Source organism: Sipha flava, unplaced genomic scaffold (genome assembly GCF_003268045.1).
Source record: "Sipha flava isolate LNK unplaced genomic scaffold, YSA_version1 340_pilon_pilon, whole genome shotgun sequence".
Taxonomy (NCBI): Eukaryota; Metazoa; Arthropoda; class Insecta; order Hemiptera; family Aphididae; genus Sipha; species Sipha flava.
In genome coordinates this window covers 144620-168748 of record NW_020273032.1, presented here as the reverse complement: position 1 = coordinate 168748, position 24129 = coordinate 144620, and the positions used below count along the sequence as shown (strand labels likewise).

The 24129-nt window shown below is 31.5% G+C and overlaps 1 protein-coding gene across 3 annotated transcripts in view; it reads left to right on the top strand.

Annotated features, from left to right (window-relative positions):
• The window catches only part of LOC112687320 (retinoic acid receptor RXR-alpha-A-like), a 29533-nt gene extending 5748 nt beyond the window's left edge, over window positions 1-23785 (top strand). Inside the window, exons 1-8 of one of the 3 annotated variants that reach the window (XM_025559954.1) lie at window positions 1885-2292; window positions 14655-14778; window positions 18732-18887; window positions 19022-19187; window positions 22524-22673; window positions 22771-22903; window positions 22988-23212; window positions 23304-23785. In XM_025559954.1, the coding sequence (XP_025415739.1) occupies window positions 2217-2292; window positions 14655-14778; window positions 18732-18887; window positions 19022-19187; window positions 22524-22673; window positions 22771-22903; window positions 22988-23212; window positions 23304-23566 (1293 nt within the window). In that variant the 5' untranslated portion in view covers window positions 1885-2216 and the 3' untranslated portion in view covers window positions 23567-23785. Of the gene's footprint in view, window positions 1-1884; window positions 2293-14654; window positions 14779-16959; window positions 17090-18731; window positions 18888-19021; window positions 19188-22523; window positions 22674-22770; window positions 22904-22987; window positions 23213-23303 lie in introns of those variants that run through there. The other 2 variants (XM_025559955.1, XM_025559956.1) reach the window with 2 other exon arrangements.
• Window positions 23786-24129: the final 344 nt, after the last annotated feature.

Here is a 24129-nt window from a genome sequence, read left to right as displayed (position 1 = left end):
AAACGCACGACATTTTATTTTGCCTCTTTTTTTGCTAATTTTTGTACATTAAGGCTTCTTTTGGGTATTTTAGGTACTTTTTTTTGTATTTACGTTTTTTCAAAATGTGTTATGAATAAACATATTTGAAATGTTAATATTTATTTTTATATTATATAAGTTGTCCATTTTTTTGACAATCTTTCTCCGTGTTTAGTTTGTCATGTACCATAAATGAGGACACATACGAAGAGAGACCAATTAACCTTTTTTTTTTTGACAATATTTTTGACAATATTTTTGTAACAAATCTTCAAGAATCAAATGAAACCATCCATAGATCTCAATTTTCAATATTTCAACGAAATATTAAAGTAGTTGTAGAGTAAAAGTAAAATACCAAATTTTAACTACAATTTTATTACCTAAGTTTTTTAAATTATTTTTACAAATTGTGATTATTAGTTTTATTATATTATTGAAGGATTAAAAAAAATTAAATTAAATAATAATTTATACGTTTTTTTTTCAACAATCACAAACTCTAAGTTTAACAACAAAACGGTATTATTAAATTCTAAAAAAAAGTCTGACTTCAGTCGACGTTCTAAAATATTATATTTATTATAAAAATAAACAACCAATTTTTAATTCTTTTTCGTCTATGCAAGCGCATAAATAAGATGTTATGCATCGTTTCCAACGAATAGGCATTTGATTTGCGTCGGGTTTTGAAAAGTTTATCACTGTTACGTAAAACGAAAGAAAAAAAAATACAATTCGTACGAAACGAATACGTCATGCGTATTTTGTAACGAAGTGAGTGGTGAAAGCAACATCGTGGCAGTTAAAAAGTGCAGTGTTGATAAAAAAAAATTTAAAAAACCAGCGGGCCAGTTTGACGGTGTTCCAGAACGGTCCGGGCAACGGTATTCTAAGCGATGTGTGTCGGTCGCATAAAACTCTCGTTGACCAAAAGGGTTGAGCTTTAATATATATAAAAAGTATAAAAATATTAAAAAAATAAAAGTATAAAAAGTTTAAGAATTTTAGTTGCATACTGATCTTATGTTCGTTGCATAGCTAAATTTCGAATCCGATCACGGATGGTCGACTTCGTACTCGAGGGCGGTGGACCGGACAATTGTGCCCACCCGTCCGTATGGGGCTTGGACCCGATAGGAATTTCCGGTATAATTGTCTACACAATCACGTCGTTACCGTTCAATACGGAAACTAAATATTCTTGTAATCGTAATTTTTATTTTATTCTCGAAAGTTTTTAAGCCCGGTTTTACTTTGTACGATATACCGTTTATGAAGCTGCCAGGAATTTTCTACTTTGTGCATCCTTTGATTTCATCCCATATGTTCTATAGAAATACTAATTTTAACGACAACGTTACGGAAAACATTTTTTTACGCAGTATTATTTTATTTCACGTCGTTAAATGATTACAAAAAAAATGGTTTTCTTTTTTTTCTAAAAAAAATAAGTTTATTAATAGTTTGTAATAATAACTTATGTGTTAAAAAAATATATGTATCAAGGCTCTCGATGTATGTTAGTTTCATATATCCTAAACACGACTCTGGGTATAGCCCTAATGTATGCGACTATAACTTTATGCGTGAACAACTCCGTTGTCCGAAAAATTGAAAAATCAAAAAAATTAATCGGCGAGGCCAAGTTCGCGGTCACCGATTTCTCTTGGCCGACAAAATATTCGGGGGACATTTGTTCATCGGATCGTAAATAAAAAAACAAACGGTCGCCCCCCTCCCCCCAGAAGATTCCCGCTGGCAACCAACGCCATCTCCACCGGGGCCACTGACGGCTCGAGTCAAGGCCTGGCCGTGGTGGCGACAACGAAAATAATAACAACAACAACGGTGGAACGGGCGTTTGTGGAGGGGAGTGGCGGCGGCAACGATCGGGTGTCGGTGCGCGCGCAATGGTACGATGGTTCGCGCGTGTTTATTTGGTTGCCGTGCGCGCGGCGCGAATAACCGTGTCACCGGGGGCGCGTTGGGCTTTCAAGATCAGTGGGTCGGTCACGAGAACAGCGCCGAGACGGTCGCTGCGACTCGCCCGTGTCTGTCGAGTCCGCGTTCCCTGCGCGTCCGGTGCGTTCTGTCGGTGTCCGCGTTCCCTACTGTGCTTCACCGGTGCCCGCGTGTCCTGCGCACGTGTCCTTTTCGCGATCGTTGCGGCCTGAAACCCCGCCGGTCGAAAAATGTTCAAAAAAGAAAAGCCCATGATGTCGGTGTCCGCCATCATACAGAGCCGAGCGTCGCACCACTGGAGCAGAGGTAATGCCAATGATAATAATAATAATAATACTGATTAATCGATTATCGATGCCAAAGACCCTAAGTATGTAATCGATACCGCGAATTTCGAACCAGCGTATGTGACACCCGGGTGTCACGCCTTGGAGTCTTCTCCGTCCGGATATCCTTTTCGCGTGCCGGAAAATATTATCAGCCTCTACCGTCGAATTTATTGTACCACTGCCCCACACACCGGTATAATAAAGTTAGGTTGAAGCAACTTATGTAATTATACTATACAATTAATTTATTCATATATTTATTTATTATATATTTAAAAAACAAGAATAATTAACTATTATTATTGTGTTACAACTTAAAAGTTATGCATTGTTATATAATTATACAGGAACTTATAGATAGAGCTCGGATTTCTATGCATTTGCAGATTTTTTTTGTAACGTCTCACCCGACCCTTTCCAACATACAAATGTGTTTTAATTACTCCATGTAGTAATTTTAAATTGTTAATTAATTGTTGGGGAATTTTTGATTTATTTAATGCAATTTTTTATGAAATGTTTGACCTATTTCTTGTATTATGACTAAAAAAATTGACTTCATTAATATATTATCATAGTACTGCTTAATATGAATCATTTTCATTTTGAACTATATGACATCAGGTAATCTGGTTTTAAATTAGACAAGACTGATATTTATCTTTAGGTCATATCAACCAATTAGCTGATTTAATTGCATACAACTTTTATCGGAGTATTTTATTATTGAGCGATAGTATTATATGGGTAGTATATTTAATGTAAAATTATGTGAAATTATTTTATTTTTTTTTTTTGTGAAGTTCTTTAGTTTTTAGGTCATAAATCCATATTTTGAAAGGGCATTTAATCCGAGCTCTACGTATAAAATATAAAAAAAAAAAATACTATATATTAGAATTCATTTAAATTCGAGTTCTACATATTAAATTAAAAAAAAAAACTATATATTAGAATTCAACATAATTATTTAATTACTTTTAATTGCAATGTTTTATTTATACTCAAAATTATCTGTTTGAATTAAAATGTGATTAATTCATAACAATAAACCTATTGTGTTAGAGATCTGTGTGTGGTTTGCCTTAGAGTTGTTTTTATTCTTTCAACAAAAGTTGTATTTCATTCTCTAACGAATTTACGCTCCTTTTTGTACACTCAATTCGGGATTTATTAATTCCGACGATTATAATTCTTTAATGATTTTATTCCATCGGTTGAATAAAAAATCTCTTAACACAACTTGACGTTACCGGCCGAAGGTGTATTGACGCATTACGTACTCTTCATCAAAACCTAATAATACACCATTCGATATAATATAATATTATTTTATGACCAGGAATTTTATTTTTTGTATTTGTGTTGCTTACAACAGTCCTTATAGAAAACTTGCAATGAGTGACGTTGAAAACTTTTTTTGTTTCCACTCCAATGTGTTGATATTTTGCATTGGAAAACACTAAGGATTCGCGAGTAAAATATCGTTGAAAAGATTATACTGTTATTTCGTATTCGAGTTGTCAGTTATACGTTTTTATAATACTGCGTACCGATGCGTAGTTCAATGACAACATTTTAATTTCTGTAATAAACAAAATGGTATCTGCGTCTATCTATATAATAAATTATTTTTAAAAAGAGCTTACGTACAAAATTAGAAAATGTACAAGAGCGTAATATTATTTAGTTGCCCGAAACCACTTGCCAAATAATCAAATAATGAAGTTCAATATTACTGTTTTGAGGTTGTCTACCTAGGTTGTTTACTAGGTTGTAGTATTTTAGTTACAAAATTAAGTACTATATCAGGTACAGACTACTCTGCAAATGTACACACGTTTCATTTTTAACACATCTTGAAATAGGTGATACCTCGTGGACGCCGGCACTAGATATCGTTGTTATCGTTTGCATTCAACTTGATAAAAACAGGTGCTTAACAATAGAAATAACAACTTTCTATTATATTGTTGAAAACCTGTGTTTATCAAGGTGGATGCTAACAATAACAGTGATATCTGGTGGCTGCTTCCACATATAGGCTTTACCAATATCAGGAGTCAAGTGGTATCTCTGTATATTCTAAAATCAATGATTATGGGTATTATTAATTTGATATGGATTTCGGTGAAATGTATAAAAACAAAATCGTGGACTTAATTGTTTTCTATAATCCTTATCTAGACTCTTAGTATTTTGTTTTATACTCCTACAATGATTTAGGTGTGTTTAAATTATACAGTTTTCTGTAGACATTTCAAGTACCTACATAACACTTATATACAAGAAACCTCCTATTCCATTAACTCTCATCACTGTCGAAATGTGTTTTTGAGAAAATTCGTTAATGTTGGTTAGTTTTTTTTTATTTCGAACAAAGGATTAGATTGATTGTATTAGTATGATTATAGTTTTTAATTTTTTTTGATTTTATCAAAAATAATTTAATACATTCTCTATTGAGCAATACACATGAATTTAACTAGGTACGTTTATATTATCCTCACGCTATTAATTTACAATATACAGAATGCCATAAATATTAAAATAGCGCATTATGAAAAATTTCATGGCACCATATATCCAATTACATAAATAGCAAAGTATTAAAGCAAGGCGGTGGCAGTGTTGGCTACGCAAAGGTTTTTCGAGAGGTGGTGCGACATTTTACGAGTATACGTGTGTATGCAAACGCGAAAAATACATTTATGTATGCATATAACCTAACAACCGTATAAATCTATTTTGTACGAATATTTTCTGACTGGTTTAGTATTACATAAATCGTATTTTATTATTATATTATGTATTTATATTACATATATTATAATGCATTCCTATATTTTGAACTGTCATTCTTATTAAATATATTAATATTCGTCTGTACTTAATCAATCGATTGGATTTCCGTACGAGTTAAAACTAACAGTTAAGCGGCATTGACGGTATTATTATTTAATTCTTGATATAATTATATCTGAAATATTTAATATTAATAATTGCTTATCTATAATATATATTATAGAATATGAAGCTTGCAGCGGGCATTAGTATCGAGTGTTACATGCTTTTTCTTTTAACTTTGGTGGTTCTAACAGCAGCGTGTCGTATATACTCACAAAATCCGCATACAAATTTAAAATTTAACTAACCGCTAAACATAACTCTGTCTTTATTTTATTCATCACAAGCCCGCGTATATCTGAATAGATCAATTATTATGATAAAAAGAAAACGGAATAATTAGTTTACGTGGTGGATTCGTAAATAGCTACCGCCGTCGTTGTCTTATACCTATTTATATATAAATTATGTGTGTATACGTTTGATAAAACGAAATCATTATTACTATTTATATGAATTTATTCTTCGCCCGACGTGCACAAACGTTTTGCGTTATTGAATTTTTATTTTAATATTGTGTGTTGTTAAAAAAAAAATCATTTGTACGTTTTTTATTTATCATTCTTGCCTCTTTGTGTGTATTATGTATCACCGGTTTATCGAAATAGACGACGATGGTTTGGAATAAAATCGTAAAACTTTTGAAACCTTAGACGTAATATTTGTCTGTTTTCATTGCGACGAGCGAATTAAAAGTCGTTTCCTCGCCAAAAGACCTCGAAGCAAATACCGCAGTCTTACGAAAAATTACCGTTTCTCTCCTGTTGCCCTTCGTGTAATATGATTAGTAATGACGGATTGGCCCACGGGGGTACCAGGAAAGTTTCCAGTGGAACAATCGTCGTGTTTTGTGATTTTAAAGTTTTAAGTCGACTTTTTTCAAATGCTTAATATAGTGGTGGCCAAACTACGGGGCGCCATCATTTAATGTCTGGCCCGCGAAAGTATTCTACATTACATTACTTATTTGCGTAATTATAATATTTTACATTTACGTAAAAAAAATTGAAAAATTAAAAATACATTTTTTTTTGGCCCGCGGTAAAAAAAAGTTTGGCCACCACTGGCTTAATACATTTAGTTATAAAATAACTATGATTATTATAATATATCGAATGGCCTGTCACACAGTTATTTTCCGGGTCCAATTCTTTAGTAAACTGTTCAAGTCTTTAGCCACTAATGATTAGTGTAGTTTTCATAATAATAAATGCTTAACCATCGTGCCTGTCACCTGGCCGCTCCTCTAACTCGCTGCTTCGCTACATCTGCAGCACGCGATTTTCGAGGTTGCCCGCACACAAAACATACCGTGCCATTATATTGTTTTTCATTACTTTTCCACCATCGTGGTTAAGTGACTATTGTCTCGAGTTTAGGTGTTTAGCGAGTCGTGAGTAGGCATAAAAATGTCTGCTTTGTGCAAAATAAATTGAAATAGTCCAAACGATACATGTGTATTACATATTATATACATACATGGTAAAATAGATTAAACGATTCGATAAAAATATGTAAATTTTACATTCTCGGATTTGTTTCGTTTGTTTGTAGTGTACAGTCCGATATGGTCGCACGGATGGATTTGAAAACATAACGCGTTTTCTACGTAATAATTTATTTTTGCGCCAACATTTCAGGGCCTATTCAAAATATATTTCCCTGCTGTAAAGTTCTGTACTTCTCTGATTGTATAAATACTTGTATGGTATACTTTTCTGATCTGACGTAGTAACGCTCGCTTTTCAGGTGTACATCGATTTTATCGTTTTAACAAGATATCGAAGTATATTTGCATCGATATCTTCATACAAATATTCCGCATGCGAGCGACGTGAAATCTTGACGTAACAACTACACGGAGTTTCGCCTCGCCTCGCACTTGGTTTTGTTGAAAAATCCGTTTTCGCGCGCGCACAGCTCTTTCAGCCGATAGAACGAGACCTTAACCCGCAGCGTACCACGTGTTTCCGAGGGAAATATCGATTAACCCGTACACGTTCTTATCCGTACAGCTTACACGTTCAACCGCGACCCACTCGCTCGCACGCGCGGCAGTATCGCAGTGTGTTTGTGTGTTAATCATCTCGCGACGTATTCACGCGAACACGAAACCCAGTAATGTGTACGTGTGCACAAGAGTGTAATGTGTAACGATGGCCGATGGTGCGGTGGAAGGAACGAGAAACGGTTGACGATACGGTCGCGCGGCTGCTGCCAAGGCCGCTGCGGTGTGTGTGTCCCCGACTCCCCGTCCGATCGGCGGAGCTTCCTATTTCGCACCTGAAGGTCGGTCTATCTGGCGCTGTTTTAGTTTTTTCTTCCATCACTACGTTTACACGCGCGCGCGCGCAAGTACACATTTTACTAGTGTACGCGTCCGCGCACTATTATACCAATGTGCACGTGTAGGGGGCCCCCGCGCAGTCGTGGTTACCTACCGAATCTCGGAGGAAGGGGCGAGGGGGAAAACTCGGCAACAGTGTAACCGCCGTCGGTCTCACAGCCACCCCCTCCCTCCTCCCGGTACTGCCACCAGCGCGAGTCCTCGTCGCGTGTTCGCTGCGCGCCTCTCCTCTCCTATACTCGAACGTCGATCCGCGGTGTGTCGTAACGTAAAAGCGCTAAACCGCTCGCGCACGAGAAGACGCGCCCCACGGTTTGTTCGGAGTACGCGAATAAAAAATAAGAAATACAAATCAGAAAATACCTATATTCGTTTATAATTATAGACGTATAGATTATCTTTACTTTTCCACGATCGGTGCAACGCGCACACACATTGCCGATTGCAAGGCCTCGTGCGCCGGCAGCGTATGTGCACGATGATGCATCGCCGTAGCACTTGAGGCGGCGACCGTTTCGACACGATTGCACTCGACACGTGTTCCCTACGCTCAGGGCCGTATTTAAGATTTGAATGTCCCTCTTCTATAAAACGCAAAAAATAAGTGTCTTCGACTGTTCATTAAAAAGCCGTACACTACGCTCGTAATTATTTGCTCCATTTCAGTACACTATTACATAATATTTGTAATTAATATAAAATCCAAAATAATAACCGAGTTCCGAGTTTTAATCATAGCGAATTGTCTTTTTTAATACTGGTTGGTATTTTAGATCTGGGTGTCCCGTCCCCATACAAATCAAGATCGAACCAATGCATATGTATCTCAATAAAATACTCTTAAATATATAAAAATTGTATGCACTAATAAATAATATAAACGATTTTACGATATTATTTTTCATTTATCTAATTTTAATATTTTTAAAAATGATTCATAACAAATTTTTTATTGAAAAAATCGATTGGTTTTTATTTAAAATGTATATGTTACGAGGTATTTTTTTGGAAAGTTTTTGGTTCGCGTCGAGTTGTACCACGGTTATACGTATATTAATATTATGTATCATTATAACGTTTGATAGCGCAGTCGGTGCTGCGCTGCGGTGGGTGGAGAAATCATCGCAGCGCGCGGTGTTGGCAATCGAAATTTTCTCAAGGAGAATCTGGTAGCTCACCAAATAACCTGCAAGCGCCCGAGTAGGATCTGTGACGATTTATTATTATTATTATATCGTTACGTACGCCGACTTTATAAAATTATAATTCACATATACGCCCGTGTAACGACGATAAGATTTGAAAATATTTTACAACCGTTATCAGAACCAACGGAACAATGTACAATATATCTACTCGTACCGTGGAGGATTTTTTTTTTTTTTTTAACACTCGATCCATATAACTGTATGTTTTATTTATCTATAAACTAGTAGAATAAACTTTAATAAACCTGTTAAGTTATACACGTGCACAAATATTTATTTATATATATATATTATTAGTTTTATCGTAAACACACCTTAGCTTTTTTTTTTAACTTGAGCACAAGTTATGCCTTGGATTGATTTAGTTTGTATGTATTCGATTTAACACATGGTTTTATATTTTCGATTCTGTCGTATAATCTTCGATAAATTCTTCTTATGTTGCATATACAATTACAGTTCTTTCTATCTTTCCCCTCAGATTTGTTTATTACGTTTTTATGGTGCACAAATGACTTATATAATTATAGCGCCTATTTAGTTTATGAAATATTGTATGTTCATCTTCCGACTTAATATAATACTTAATATTGACAGGAATAGCGTACCATTAAAACGTATACAAAATATGTGATTACTTTTATTATGTTCACTTATAATTTTTATTGTTGTTTTTTTATGAGTAAAACGGGATTAAAATTCTGCGTCGTAAGCGAATGCTTGCGATTTAAATACCGTCCGTGGGTATTATCAAACGGCTATGTGTTCGCCAGTACCTTACAGATATTAAAACCAAGGGCGTGCCTAAACTTTTTTTCCGGGAGGTTCAATGTTTTTATTACCACTTATTTCAGATGCATTTATTTCACATGATAATAATTTTGATAATAATTAATGTTATAGTATTAGATAGAACAACTTTGAATTATATAAATAACCCTTACAAATGTTTATAATTTCCTTTTACTGGCATCACAATTTTTCAAGAATTTTTGCCGCTCCTTCCTTCTTCACTTCCCGATTTTGCATTTTTTTTTCTTTAATTTGGTATCCCTAATTTCTCTTAGTTCTGCTTTACTCTACCCATCCATCGCTTCTTTGAACAACCTCTTGGTCTCATCTGTGTGGAGTTTCACCGTTTTAAGGTACTCTGAGTCTGACCTCCTCATCACGTATTCAAATCATTTGATTCTTTGTGCTTTCACAAAGTTGGTTATCTTTGAAATTCCTGCCAATGCTTTGTTCCTTCTTCTGTGCCAACTTCCCAGTTCATTGTCTTGGATCACAGATTATCCTCAGTATTTTGTTTTCGAACGACAAAAGTGTTTGTTTCATTTTGCTTGTTAAAGGCCATACCTCACATCCATGTATTATGTTGGTATAATTATTTCCGTGTAGAGATATACTTTGGTTCTTCTAAAAAACAATCTAGACTTAAGGTGTTTGGTTAACGAAAATTATGCTTTTTTTTAAATATTTATAATATTACATTTAATTGCATAAAAATACTAAGCGATACTTATTTTCTAAATTCGTTAAAATTTGGGAGGTTTAACCCTCCCCCCGTTAAGAAACGAAATTATTATGCTTTTAAATTTACATCCTTCATACACGGTTCTTATAAATTAAAGAGACTCAATAAACGTATATGTATTTTTCAGCTCTATATATTTTTCACGCTTATATACTGTTTGAATTTAATAATAATGAACTTAAAAATATTGTACAGATTAACCTATATGATGTATTGAGTGTTCAATGTCACTCTTCTGTGTTTTGAATATTATTTTAGTTTTGCTAGAGAACCTTGTAAAACATATTTTAAATATTGTTATTGTATGAAGTTGATAAGCCTATCCTATTCACAGACAATACTATTACCGCACTGTGTTACATATTCACTTTTAACACAAAACATTGACATTTTCACTTCAGATATGGTGCAAAATTGGTGACTCTGAAGTACTACTTGAAATTAATATATTTTCGAAATGTCTTGACTGCCATGCACGAGTTTTATCTATATATACCAGTTATTTTTTTAAACTAGATAACTAGGCAACAGAAATGTTGCCCAGTGAAAATATTTTGTCGTCTAGTTAATAGTATTTTGAAAGACTGGGCGACATACAATTACATAAAATACATAAAATACTGTCAAAAGAAGAATATTCTCTAGTATATGTACATACTACATAATAATTAGGTAACCATGGTTTTCGTTTAATATCGTCTGTAGTCATACTGGTATTAAAACAAATTACATTTTAAATGCGTTTGTGTTGTTTTATAAAATTCCATATTATCACCGTCATCGAAACTTAATCCCATACAATTTAACAGACGCGTCATAATATGCCTTATAGAATATATTGATCGTAAAAGTCGCACATGATTCAAATTAAATTTTTCGAGCAATAATTTATTGTTTAGTATTCTGACACGGAACATTTTTACTGAGCAATGTCCGGTAGTGTAATATTATGGATCGTGCAGTATATGCAATAGATATATACATTTAATATTACGGCATGGTAGGTATAATATCGATGTCGATTTTATCATATATGTAACAATTTGTACGACGCATAACAACAGGCAAGTATAAATAACAGATGCCAAAATCGATTCCATGCGTCATGCACTTAATATAATAATACGAGTATATTCTATGAATAAAATACTAAACGTACCTAGTATATGATTTGTTATTATAATTCTCACATATTATATTTGTGCACATTGTTGGTACACTATATTGTTGATCAATGATTATGTATAGCAGCTGTGTTGAATAATTTAAACTATTAGAAAAAAAATGAAATAAAACTAGAAGTATAATTTGTACTCCGTTGTCGTAGTTGTACCTACGCGGTAATAACGTGCGTATTCTTTATTCTTATCTTGTACTTGCATTTTTTGTTAAGATAGTCGGTTTTTTTTTTTTAATTGAAAATGTCTAATTTTACATTGCATTGGTCTTAAAAAATGTATAAAATTTGCTGCATGCGTAGAATCGGTAAATCAGAAATGGAATGCACTCAAGTAGAAATCTGAAGCGGAAATGTTGTTTTGACCCTGAACTGCGTACGACCGAATCATAATTTTATATCTGTTTAGCAACCCATACCTGACCCAATGTCTGTCGATATCTATGTACTTACAAACATAGGATACCTACCGCTTTTCCCCCGTAATTTTATTTATTTGAGGCAGCATTTGTTTTGATACAATCGGCCAATTAGTATTGTTTGCGAATTCGAAATGTCAACATTATGAATACTTTCTGACCTTGTACAAATCCAATATAAAAAGCGTTCGACGCATGAGTTTGTGTGAGCGTATGTACTTAACTGCATTATTTTCTCCCACTCATTTTCGCCCGAGCTGCATTCGTCGTTGCATTTTGCGAATTAAATTTTAGTACATAAGTCTAGTCATAACACATATAATAACTAAACTCATCTCGTTCCATTATTAAATGTTCTTATAAGTATTGCAATTAATAGGTAGATACGATCAAACATTTTTGTGAATAATAACTGACTTTAAATTTCTGTTATTATTCCGTTTATAGGTATATCATTAATAGTTAAGATATAAAGTTTTTCAATCATTACAAAAACATTAAAATTCCATTTTCAAACATAATTACACGAGTCACTTTATACGTATAAACTGGTATATTTTTTTTTTTTTAGTTTTATTTTATACTTCGTTAAATTATCAACTCTCGTTCAAATAAGAACAATGAATGTATTAAGAATTTTAATAATGTAATTAAGCGATACACTGCGGTAAACAAATTAATGAATAATTAAAAATAAAATATATTGTTTATTATAATTGTTATACTCTATAATTTGTTCAAACTAGTAGTCTTATTTGTTTCACATTTCAGTAAAAATGTATATGAAAACTTTTCGTAAAAAAAATCACAATATTATTTGTTTATTCAATAATACAATTTAACAACAATCGTGAATATTGTAATAATAATAATTTCACCTATAATTTTTGTTTTTATCGTTTAATCAATAAATGTAACTCTAAGTACAATGTGTAAAGCTTTTTTTGGTTTATGATAAAATAGTAACAAATGTTAAGTGTATTAATTTAATTTTTTATATATTTAATATGAGTCATATGATTTTTTTGATAAAACTATATATTAATCAGATGAAATAATTGTAAGCAAAAAAAAATTCAGTAACATGCTTCCATACCTGCGATGTAATGATAATTTTCTTAACTTCAAACATTGTCGCCATTTAATCAATTATTTTCACTATACAAAACACAAAAATACTATCATAAGATCAATTTTGATTTTTTACATTCAATTTTCTCTTTCAAAGAATGCTTTATATTGTTAGCCATATGAAATCAAGGGCATACGAGTCAATGGTTGAAAAGAGGATACCTATTATGCAGCGAATAGAAGTGTTTTGAAGGTCGTATCATTATGTATATTTTACATTTGTAGAGGTGAAGGCCGCGTGGGAAATTTCACTCTTAATATTCGGAAAGCAGTCCCACATAAGTTTTATTAATAATCATATTGATTATTGTAGGTTACGTGAACATCGTGTTAGTATGAGCATCGATGATGTAAATAAACCACTGCTGAAGCGAATATAATTTTTACATTATAAGTTTAATTATACTGCTTATCATGATACTAGATGATTTACTCGGCCACTAGCTCATGGTCATGTAATAGTTTTAACGCACCACAAGTTAATGTTTGTTATCTACCCTCTAAAACATTGTCACTGTGCACAGTTTTATAATATGATAAAAATATAATTATATCTTATATTGTAATTATTAATCATCCATGACGCGAAGTACACCAAAAAAAAAAAAAAAAAAAATACAAATGCTTATACCCATCTAGAACTATTTATACATGCTGTCCAATTTACTGTGACGGCGTATGAAATGTTAATTCAATTATTTTCACGTATATTCGAGTGTACCTATCCGAAACATCTATCTTACGCATAATGTAATTCATACTGTTAATGTATAATTCATACCTGTTTTATAGTTTTTTTCCTCGAGTTGAAACGATACTTATGTATAGTATTTATTATGGATATATGTAGGTACAATAGGTACAATGTCCTATTGCGCATTTTATTATGGCATGTAGGTAAAACGGATGGTCATATAAAGAAATATTTCGTTGCTGGTAAATAGAATATAATTTCTAAAATAAAAACTTGTGATACGCACTCGAATACCTGTATATAAAAATAGGTACGTATAGTTTCCAAAACGTTAGCAGACTATGGATGTCAGATGCTCATTCGAGCCAAACAAGAATCTTGTTTTGTTATGGATAACTTATAAACTCGATTTTTATTATTCTTACACATTTTTTTTACTGCAGTTGCCTATCGTATTTCCTTCACTTGTCCACGGCTGGTAGAAATAGTTTAATTGATTACGATTAATATTAAAATACATGTTTTTATAATTGTATATTGAACTGTGTGTGTATAGAACTTCGTTGTTAATCAGATGAAGTTTATACCAGTATCTATTTAGTATATTAAGATATCTACCACACCGCATATAGGGAAAGCACCGGCCCATCGAATTTTAGGACCTTGACCAGAACAAAAAAAAAAAATGAATTTCTTTAGATTGGTTTTTTTATACTTTATTAATTCCACTTTTAATATAGAAGTGGACAGTTGTAATAATAATAAATTCCATGTGGTTTGCCGTCGAGCCCTATCCCAGCCTGGATATTTACTGGTTGTGTAACTTATCAATATTACCCTTGTTATATTATATTATTATTATTACCTATTAAATTTGTTTATATTTGTTTTCATTTATATATGTATGTATATTTTATTTCAGGTTTACGATTGGACAATAATATATCGCTGAATTCAATGGGTCCTCAGTCACCTTTAGATCTAAAACCTGACAGAGCGAGTTTAATGGTTAACTTCAGCCCTCCAGGAGATCCTCTAAGTCCCGGGTAAGCATAACTAATTCAGCTTTTTGAAACTTCTGATACGTTCCATACGGAGATGTATGTATAAACAATTTTATTAATAAGTAATTTTTGCGTTAAAAACTCATAGATTACTCTATAAGAAAAACTCATTATAAAACTTATTATATGTTACAATTAAGATTATTACATTATTATTCTATAAAAGCTTGGAGTAGGTATGGGATTTCATTTTATATAATGTTTGATCAAATGTATGAGTATAAAATTTACATAGTAGGTAGGTATATGTTTACTTTAATTCAAGTCAAATTAATAAAAACCTATCTTTTGAACACAGTAATCAATTAATTAAACTTATACAAGTACCTACTGATGTTATTTACATATATAGTTACATTTGAAGTAGATCTTGATATAATAAGACTCAACGTTTTGAAAACTATTCCGTTTAAATTTCAAATCGCAAATGAAGTTAACCTTTGATTATAAAGTATAAGGGTTGCAAATATATGTCGATGAAAATAATCTTTAGCTTAATATTTTATTTTTTATTCGTTTTTAAACAATGAATATTGTGTGTATTCACAGTAAAAACTTCGAAAAAATCCATTAAATGTAATCAACAGTAAATCATCCAGTTTAGCTGTAATATCCTGCACTGTTATAATATTATTTTTGGCAATATAATTGAATGATGCATAATATCAAATGGTAATAGCAAGAATGACAAATTCTCACCTCTATACATTTAAACTGTATTTATAAACGGATTAGCATATATTTATATACTAGTTTGTGTGTTGCTACTAATCGAGAATTATTATTATAATACATTATACTTGTATCAATTAAATGTTCTCTATGTATTTTTACTCATTATGATGTTATAATATGTTCATTATTGTCAATCTAGATTCTAGACGATCAGAATAAATTATTCCGAGTTCAATTGAATGTATAAAATGGAAACATTATATAGTTGCGCAGTTTTTTTCTAATTACAAAAATATTCTCGTACCAGACCCTCTGTAGCGTATAATCTAAAAAATCAGAAGCCTTGAATGTCGATTCAAGTCGCCGGTGACGTTATGTAAATATATATTATGTACCTTACAGAGTCATTTTTAAAACCATGTAGTATTTTGTCTTCGCGTTCGTTCAATTTAACCTCTTTTCTCCGTCTACTCCGAAAAATGAGATTCATCAACTGATAAAATTGTGCTTTCGAGACGAGTTTTTTTTTTTTTGCCAATTTAATATTACACATCTGCTATATCATTGTGCCACATAAAATAATTCTGTAGTGTAACGATAGATATTGTGGTCGGTATAATGGGTATAATGATATACTCGTATAGTAATATTTTTAATGGTGCGATGGGCAACTTAATAGCATATTTTTTAATATATTTTTGTCTTTATTTTAACTATTATACTTCTATTATCACTAAGTTAACTTTATGATCATCAGTACTAGTTTGTTTCACCGAAAAACAATGATTGTTAGAAAAAATAATTAAATATTATGTTTTTATATACAGCGGGCATCGCATAAATTAATATCTACTAATTACAAAAGCCGTTATTATTTTTATTTTCTGAATACACTTTTTATCGAACTTTAAAATCCACTATCACATGTAATGAACACATAGACACATAGACGATAAATTAATTATTGTTATCTTTTTTTCATTTAGTAGTCTACACAGTAGTTTTAATTACCTACTAAAAATTGAATGTTATATTATCTAATGTTACATCAAACTCGATTCATTTCGTTAACATTATCAATAGTGCCCCATCGACGTGTTTAACAAACATGCAGATGACCTAATAATAATATAACAACCAGTATTATAGTTTAATCATCATTGTTGTGTTTATACGTTCGTTTTCCCCCTTTAACAAGACGTGTTCATCAATTATTTTATTCCTTTATACGTATTTTGCAACACTATTTATGTTGCTTCTCAATTGTGAATTAATTTTAATGAATATCAGTTCATATATTTGAAGTATATATTCCATGAACCATCAAGACAAATACTTGTTTTGACGGGCAAATATTTTATTCTTATTTCTCATAATTTTATTTGTATTTTAATAGTATACACAGAAACGATGTGTGCGTGCGCACGCGCGCGTGCGTATGAGCGCTCAGTGTTGTACTGAGTGTTCGATTCAAATAGCGCGTGTCGTTCAGAAATATTTTAACTTTATAACGGTTCATTAACTGCTAGCAGATTTTTGATTACTTGCGAAAATTACCTTTTTTCATTAAAACGACCAAAATGTATTCCAACTCGTACACCATGTATTCTAGTGACAGGTATTTATAATCAATCAAACCTCATGGTTTAAATTATTAAACTTCTATATTAAAATATCATTATTTTGTATATTTAAGTTCGTAACTTTCAGCAGTATATTGTATTTTATATATCACCCTTTTCTAATATATAGATTACCTATAGGTATAATGACAATTATTGAGATTTAATCATATTTGTTTGTTTGTAGTTTACCATCGTGTTTAATATCCATAAATAATTACTAATATTATAATATAATTTATGTATTCAGTGGATTTTAAAATGTGTTTACGATATTATGTGAAACTATGATATTTTCCCTATTGAATGAAATTAATAATTTAAAAATCTTAAAATTAATAAATATAAATGGGTATAAAAAAAAGTTTACTTTATATTTAATAACATTTATTAGCCATAAGAATATTACTACTAAATATAGTTGAATTTAGTCATTATTGTATACAGTTAAAAACTTATAAATACCGAAGAATGTAAATTATAATGTAGCTATTCCATTCTTATGTTGTGAAAAACATTTTATTTGTTCATATTTTTAAGTTAGTTTTTATTTTTATTTTATTTTAATTAAATACGGGCTTGGCCCACAAATTACAGTATTAGGTATTTATTACTCATAGTTTGAATTTGAACTTTAAAAAATCAATCCTATTATAGAACATAAGAAAAAAAATTTTAAATTGTTCTGACCTCTTAGCCCTATAAATTGTAATTTATATTATATATAATCAATATTAAATACCCTTATTATTTGTACTTAATTTTAATTAAAAGATAAAACTAGTAACACATATTACCTATGGTACTTTTTCTATTTTTGTTTGAAAAATGTGCTAAAATAAAACTGCTCAAAGAAGGTTCCTGTTTATTATATTTATTTATTATAGTTTTACAACAGTGCGTGTTATTTTGCACTTAAGTTTTATTCAAAATTCACATTGGTTTGAGATATCGTCATTCAGGACAGTACGTTTATAATAAGTGATATTAACCCTCTTGTGATTTATGAACGATACTAGAAAGTCAAAGATGTGCCAAAAGTGTATTAGTAGGAAACAATTGAACAAAAATAATATCATATGAAAACGGATATCTATTTCAATATTATGTTATATATATTCATCAATAAATTATGATGTTTCGCAAAATATATAAAAGATATTTAAAAAATTTAATTTCAGTAAAAACAGTAATTATTCAATTATTCGATTAAATATTTATTATTTATGTCAACCGTGTACATGATGTAGTGTGCGAATTCAAAAACCCGACAGTTGTAAATAATAAAGTTAATGGAACTATTTAAATTTAATTAATATTCGATTAACTCGAATTAAAATCGGATTTGAAATCGTTGTGAATGCTATAATAATACACTAGAAAAATATATTACAAAATTACTCCGTAACGCATATGATGCACAAATAGAGGTTAATGATTTGCATAAATTGTTAATTTTTCATTTTAAATACTTAACCAAATTGAATATTTTGGATTGTTATGAAATGTTTTCATCATAGTACTTACGAATTAACGGTTGTTTGTGTTTCTGAATTAGAAATGTCGTTTGTCTACAAAAACGTTCCTTACGTCTAAACGGATAATATTATATGACAACATTTTAATTTTGTTATACAGGCTGTACAACGTGGACAGGAGCAACAATATGATGAACAATGCTTGCAACGTTCAAGATTCTCCAAATTACCCACCCAATCATCCACTTAGCGGGTCGAAGCATCTGTGTTCGATTTGTGGCGATCGCGCCAGTGGAAAACATTACGGGGTCTACAGGTAAAATTCACCGCTATATTCTCTGTTAATCGTTTCATAACCGTTTTCGTGTACCTACCACCAATCAACCAATTTGCATTTATTATTTTTTCACCGACATATTTCCGTACCTGTCTCTGTTTATGCGTGTATAGTTGCGAAGGCTGCAAAGGGTTCTTCAAACGCACGGTGAGGAAAAATTTGTCTTACGCGTGCCGCGAGGAGAACAAATGCATAATCGATAAACGCCAGAGGAATCGGTGCCAGTACTGCAGATATCAGAAATGTCTGACCATGGGCATGAAAAGAGAAGCTGTCCAGGTATGTTATTGTTAATTGAAGATATGCGTGGTACTGATATTTGTGCGCGTGCTCAAGTCATAAATCATGACCAATGAGTATTGTTCGACAGTCATCAATCCAAATAATCGCTGTTGCGAAATCGTTTTGGAAATACCATGCACGTTTATGGGTATATTACGGACAGATGTAATAATACAAGTATAATGGTTTCATTAGCTCCGTGCTGACCTATAACGTTTCATATTTTCTCGTCTACGTTTAGTTTTCACCCATTTGTTTGTCTATACATTTCGTTTCAATGGTTATACACCTATTACCATAACTGTCTGTGCTCATCATTATTACAGTGTTTGAACGATGTGGTCATTAAACGCTTACAATACATTCTTATATAGTTCAACTAAAAAAGGCCGATGTAGGAACTATGTGATTTTATTGGAACCAGGCACTGTAAACATTTCAATTATTGGAACTTTCAAGTTCCAATAATTATTAATAAATTGGCGTTTACAGTGTTTTTCGACAGTGTAATTTTGCCTGTCTTAACTTCAAAACCCTTAGACTGAATAACATTGAATTGATTTTTTTTTTTTTAATTAAATGTTTTAAACTCCATATTTCAATATTAAAAAAAAAAAAAAAAAATTAAAATAAACAAATCTAATAAAAAAACAACTATTACAAAGTTAAAGTTTTATATTCAGTTTTCACGATCATCATTGAAAATATGTAACATATAACAACCAAAAGTGGTAAGTCCTGACATAATGGGATATGGGTTATTGAAGTGTAAAATATTTCACACCGTATTGTAAAGTATTTAATTTTCATTCATTAACTAATATGTTTATGTTCATATGGGCGTAGCTGAACATTTGAACAATGAAATATGGGGAGTCTGGGAGTAAATATTTTCAAGTATAATATTACTGGCACTTATTTAAAATATATAACTAGTACAAAGTATTTTTTTTTGTTATATGCACGAAATTTTAGTTCGATAAAATGAGTTTAAATTTTAAATTAAACTGCAAAAGATACGTAAACATATTTATATCTTTAAAAATATATTTTTCAGTTCATAGTTTAAAATAGGTTAAAAATAAATATTATGTTTTTCATCATGCACGTTTCTATAATATGCTTGTTGTAAAACAAACTGCAATCGAAAGGTATTTATACATTAGTTATTTAACACTGTTGCGGTGTGTCTATTTCGAGAGTTTATAAAAATATAATGAAAAAAAAAACCTTATAGTTATGGTCATCGAGTGTTCAAATAAAAGTTGAAAATTCATATCATATACGTAATATACTTACATACATATACGTAACATACAACGTTTTGATTGCATATGCTTCCGCATTTTCAATATAAAATTAATCGTTCACCGAAAATAGCAACTCCGGATAAGGTTTTATGGCTTTAGGAGATCGGCTTACGAACAATATTCATTCGTATTGTTGGTCACTAAAATGATATTTTTTAATTATGTTCTTTTTTTTTTTGCCGTAGTTACAATAAAAAATATGATGAAAAAGAAAATTAGTTCTTTGTCTTCTACACATGTATACGAATACAATTGATTAAAAATATTTGTACTCATTGTATTGATTTATGATGATTACTTTAGCGAAAATCATTACATTAATCGTTACAAATTTCTACGTTTACGACAAATTATATAGTGATTCACGAAACACGGACTATATTATTATACTGTCGTCCATCTAGGTATCGGCCAATTTCATTAGGTATAAGTTAAAATGGTTGATAAAAAATATTCTATAACATAAAATGTTGGACGTGACAGTCAATAGTTATTGTTATCTGTTGATAGGACCAAGTTGGATTTCACTAAGGACGAAAACATTATATACGTATCCTTTACATTCGTGTCACCCCATCCCCTACATGAATTCGACCCTGGTTAGACGGTGAAATAATAAATCATCGGTTTTTTTTGTGTGTGTAATCGAAATCCACACGGTGTACTATAGATGAAATACCGCGTTATAGGTATACGTGTCCGAAACAGAAAATCTGTGCACAGCACGAAAAATGCGTTTTATAGCCCCGGTCATAGAAGAAAAGGCATTTGTTTGTAGCAGGTACCTGTCGCATAATAATAATAATAATGATAATATATAGTTGAAAGCCGTCCGTAACGGAATTTTTTTTCCCTTTTTGTCGTCCTGCACTAATGCTTTTCACCAAAAACAGAAAATAGTTGTCGCCTCGTGCCCGGCCAACCGACAGTCATTTATTGCTGTGCTCTCTTTCAGTAGTGAGCCTTTTGCGTTGCGTGTAAATGTTCTAATAATCCTGTGTTTTTACGATGCCTTTCTGCGTGCCGTACATGCCTCCTCTTTCCCATCACGGGCGGCGACATTTCACGGTGAGTTCGATTACATATTAGTACTTACTATTATTTCATATTAGCGTTATTTTACTCCATTACGAGTACCCATGACGCCGTGTGCTTTTTACGCAGCGGTGCTATAGTAGTGTTAAAGCAAACACTTGGTTTGTCTAATGTTTCCGATTTAGGTGCATGTTTTCGAAAATCAAGCTTTAGAATGCCGAGTTTTAGAATGACAATATTTAGAAAATCTATATTTTAGAATATGAAACTTTTAGAAAATTTGTGTTTTAGAATATAAAATATTTTCAATCGTTTATCATCCTGGTATACATTTATTTATCACCAAAATTCAAAAAGAACAACACGAAACTGAAGCAACAATCGAATCGTTGATTTCAAATAAAGTGGATATTTAAGGAAAGAAAAAACAATGAAACACGGAATAATAACTTATTGCAAATATGTAAACGAATATTTGATGATTCTAATTATAATTTAGATGAATTTATGAGAGCTATTGCTAATAATCTTAAGTATTAACAATTATTATATTTATTTTTTATTATAAAAGAACTATTAGAAAACATTATATATGTGAGTAAACAGCATAAAAAATAAAAATATTTCTTAAAATTTAAATTCTAAAAGTTTTATTTTCTAAAACACAGTGTTTCTACAACTTGATATTCTAAAACCCAGCATTCTAAAATATGACTTTCTTAAACCTGCTTCAATACCAATGTTTCCATTTCTCGATGGCGGGGACACATAGGACTGATATAAACGACGTTTTCCGCCGACATGGCGACGTAGAATAGATCCAACCTACTGTTACTATATTTATATTCTCTCTCGTCCGATAGTTTTTTAGTGGTGCCTGGGTTCCAGTATTTATGTATGTGTATGAAATTGAATTGAATGACATCAATTCGAAATCGCGGTATTATAATAAATCATAACGGTTCGTTGCGTTGCGATTACATTGCAGGAGGAGAGACAGCGAACCAAAGAACGTGATCACAATATCGAAGTCGAGCCGACGAGCAGTTCCAACACTGACATGCCAGTCGAACTCATATTGAGGGCCGAGAACAAAGCCGACGCTATTAAGACTGAACAGCAGTACATTGAGCTACAAGTGAGATTTACAAAACCAACGCGACAACATAGTATTATTATGTGTACCAAACGCAACGTTTTTAATTATTTTGTTTACGTTTTTTTTTTTCGTTTAGCACCCTCAGCACACTGTTGGTGCTATTTGCCAAGCGACCGACAAGCAGTTGATACAACTTGTTGAGTGGGCCAAGCATATACCTCATTTCAAGAATTTACCTCTCGGCGACCAAGTCTTGTTACTGAGGGCTGGTAGGTATTTTGAATTTGCATTTATAATATTTACTGTTTTTCAATTACTTTTTATTTACATCACATCATTTTTATTTTTCTCAGGTTGGAACGAGTTAATGATTGCAGCATTTTCCCACAGATCCATTAACGTGAAAGACGGTATTGTCTTGGCAACTGGACTCACTGTTGATAGAGATTCCGCTCATCAAGCTGGTGTTGAAGCCATATTTGATCGTGTACTCACTGAACTTGTTGCTAAAATGAAAGATATGAACATGGACAGAACAGAGCTTGGCTGTTTACGTACCATTATTCTATTCAATCCAGGTAACGTACCAGTCACACTATTTGTAGAAGTTAACTGTCTAAATAAAAACAAATTGTTTGTACCCCATGATAATTATTATTTTTATAATAGGCTCCAAAGGATTGCAATCTGTGAATGAAGTGGAGATATTGCGTGACAAAGTATATGTTGCTTTAGAAGAATATTGTCGTGTAACACATCCAGATGAACCCGGTCGATTTGCAAAATTACTTCTACGGCTGCCTTCATTACGTTCTATTGGTTTGAAATGTCTAGAACATTTATTTTTTTACAAACTTATTGGAGATTCTCCAATTGATACGTTTTTAATGGAAGTTCTTGAATCATCACATGATGTGCAAGTTGCCACATGATTTAAAGCGATTCTGCTAGATAAAAATACCATTGTGCAGGATGCTAGTGGTTTATTATAATTTAAATATTAATATTATAGATTAAATGTTTGATAATTGTCTTTTTTAAGTATTAATTTTAGAAAATTGTCTACAGTTTTATGACAGATCACTTGACCAACCCACTTATATATTATCTTTATCACAATATGTAAATTAAAATGTATTAAATGTTCATGAGAATAAATTAATTAATGATTGAATTGTTGAATTTTATAGATTGGAAATACTTACATTTATTTTAATTCTAAATACCCAATAGTGAAAAAAAGAAAACAATTATATCATTAATATCCTGTACTATACATTTTTTCCTTTTAAAATAAAACAAACCAACTATTATGAATATAATTTTCAATATATTAAATATTAAGATAAATTATTGGAAAAATGTATGGATATATGGTTAACAAGTAATAGTCTATTATCTTAATTGGTTGTTTATTTATATTGTAGTCAAAGTCAAGATATTACAATAGTATTTATTCATTATCTTAAAATTGTCTGACTAAATGTACTTTTTA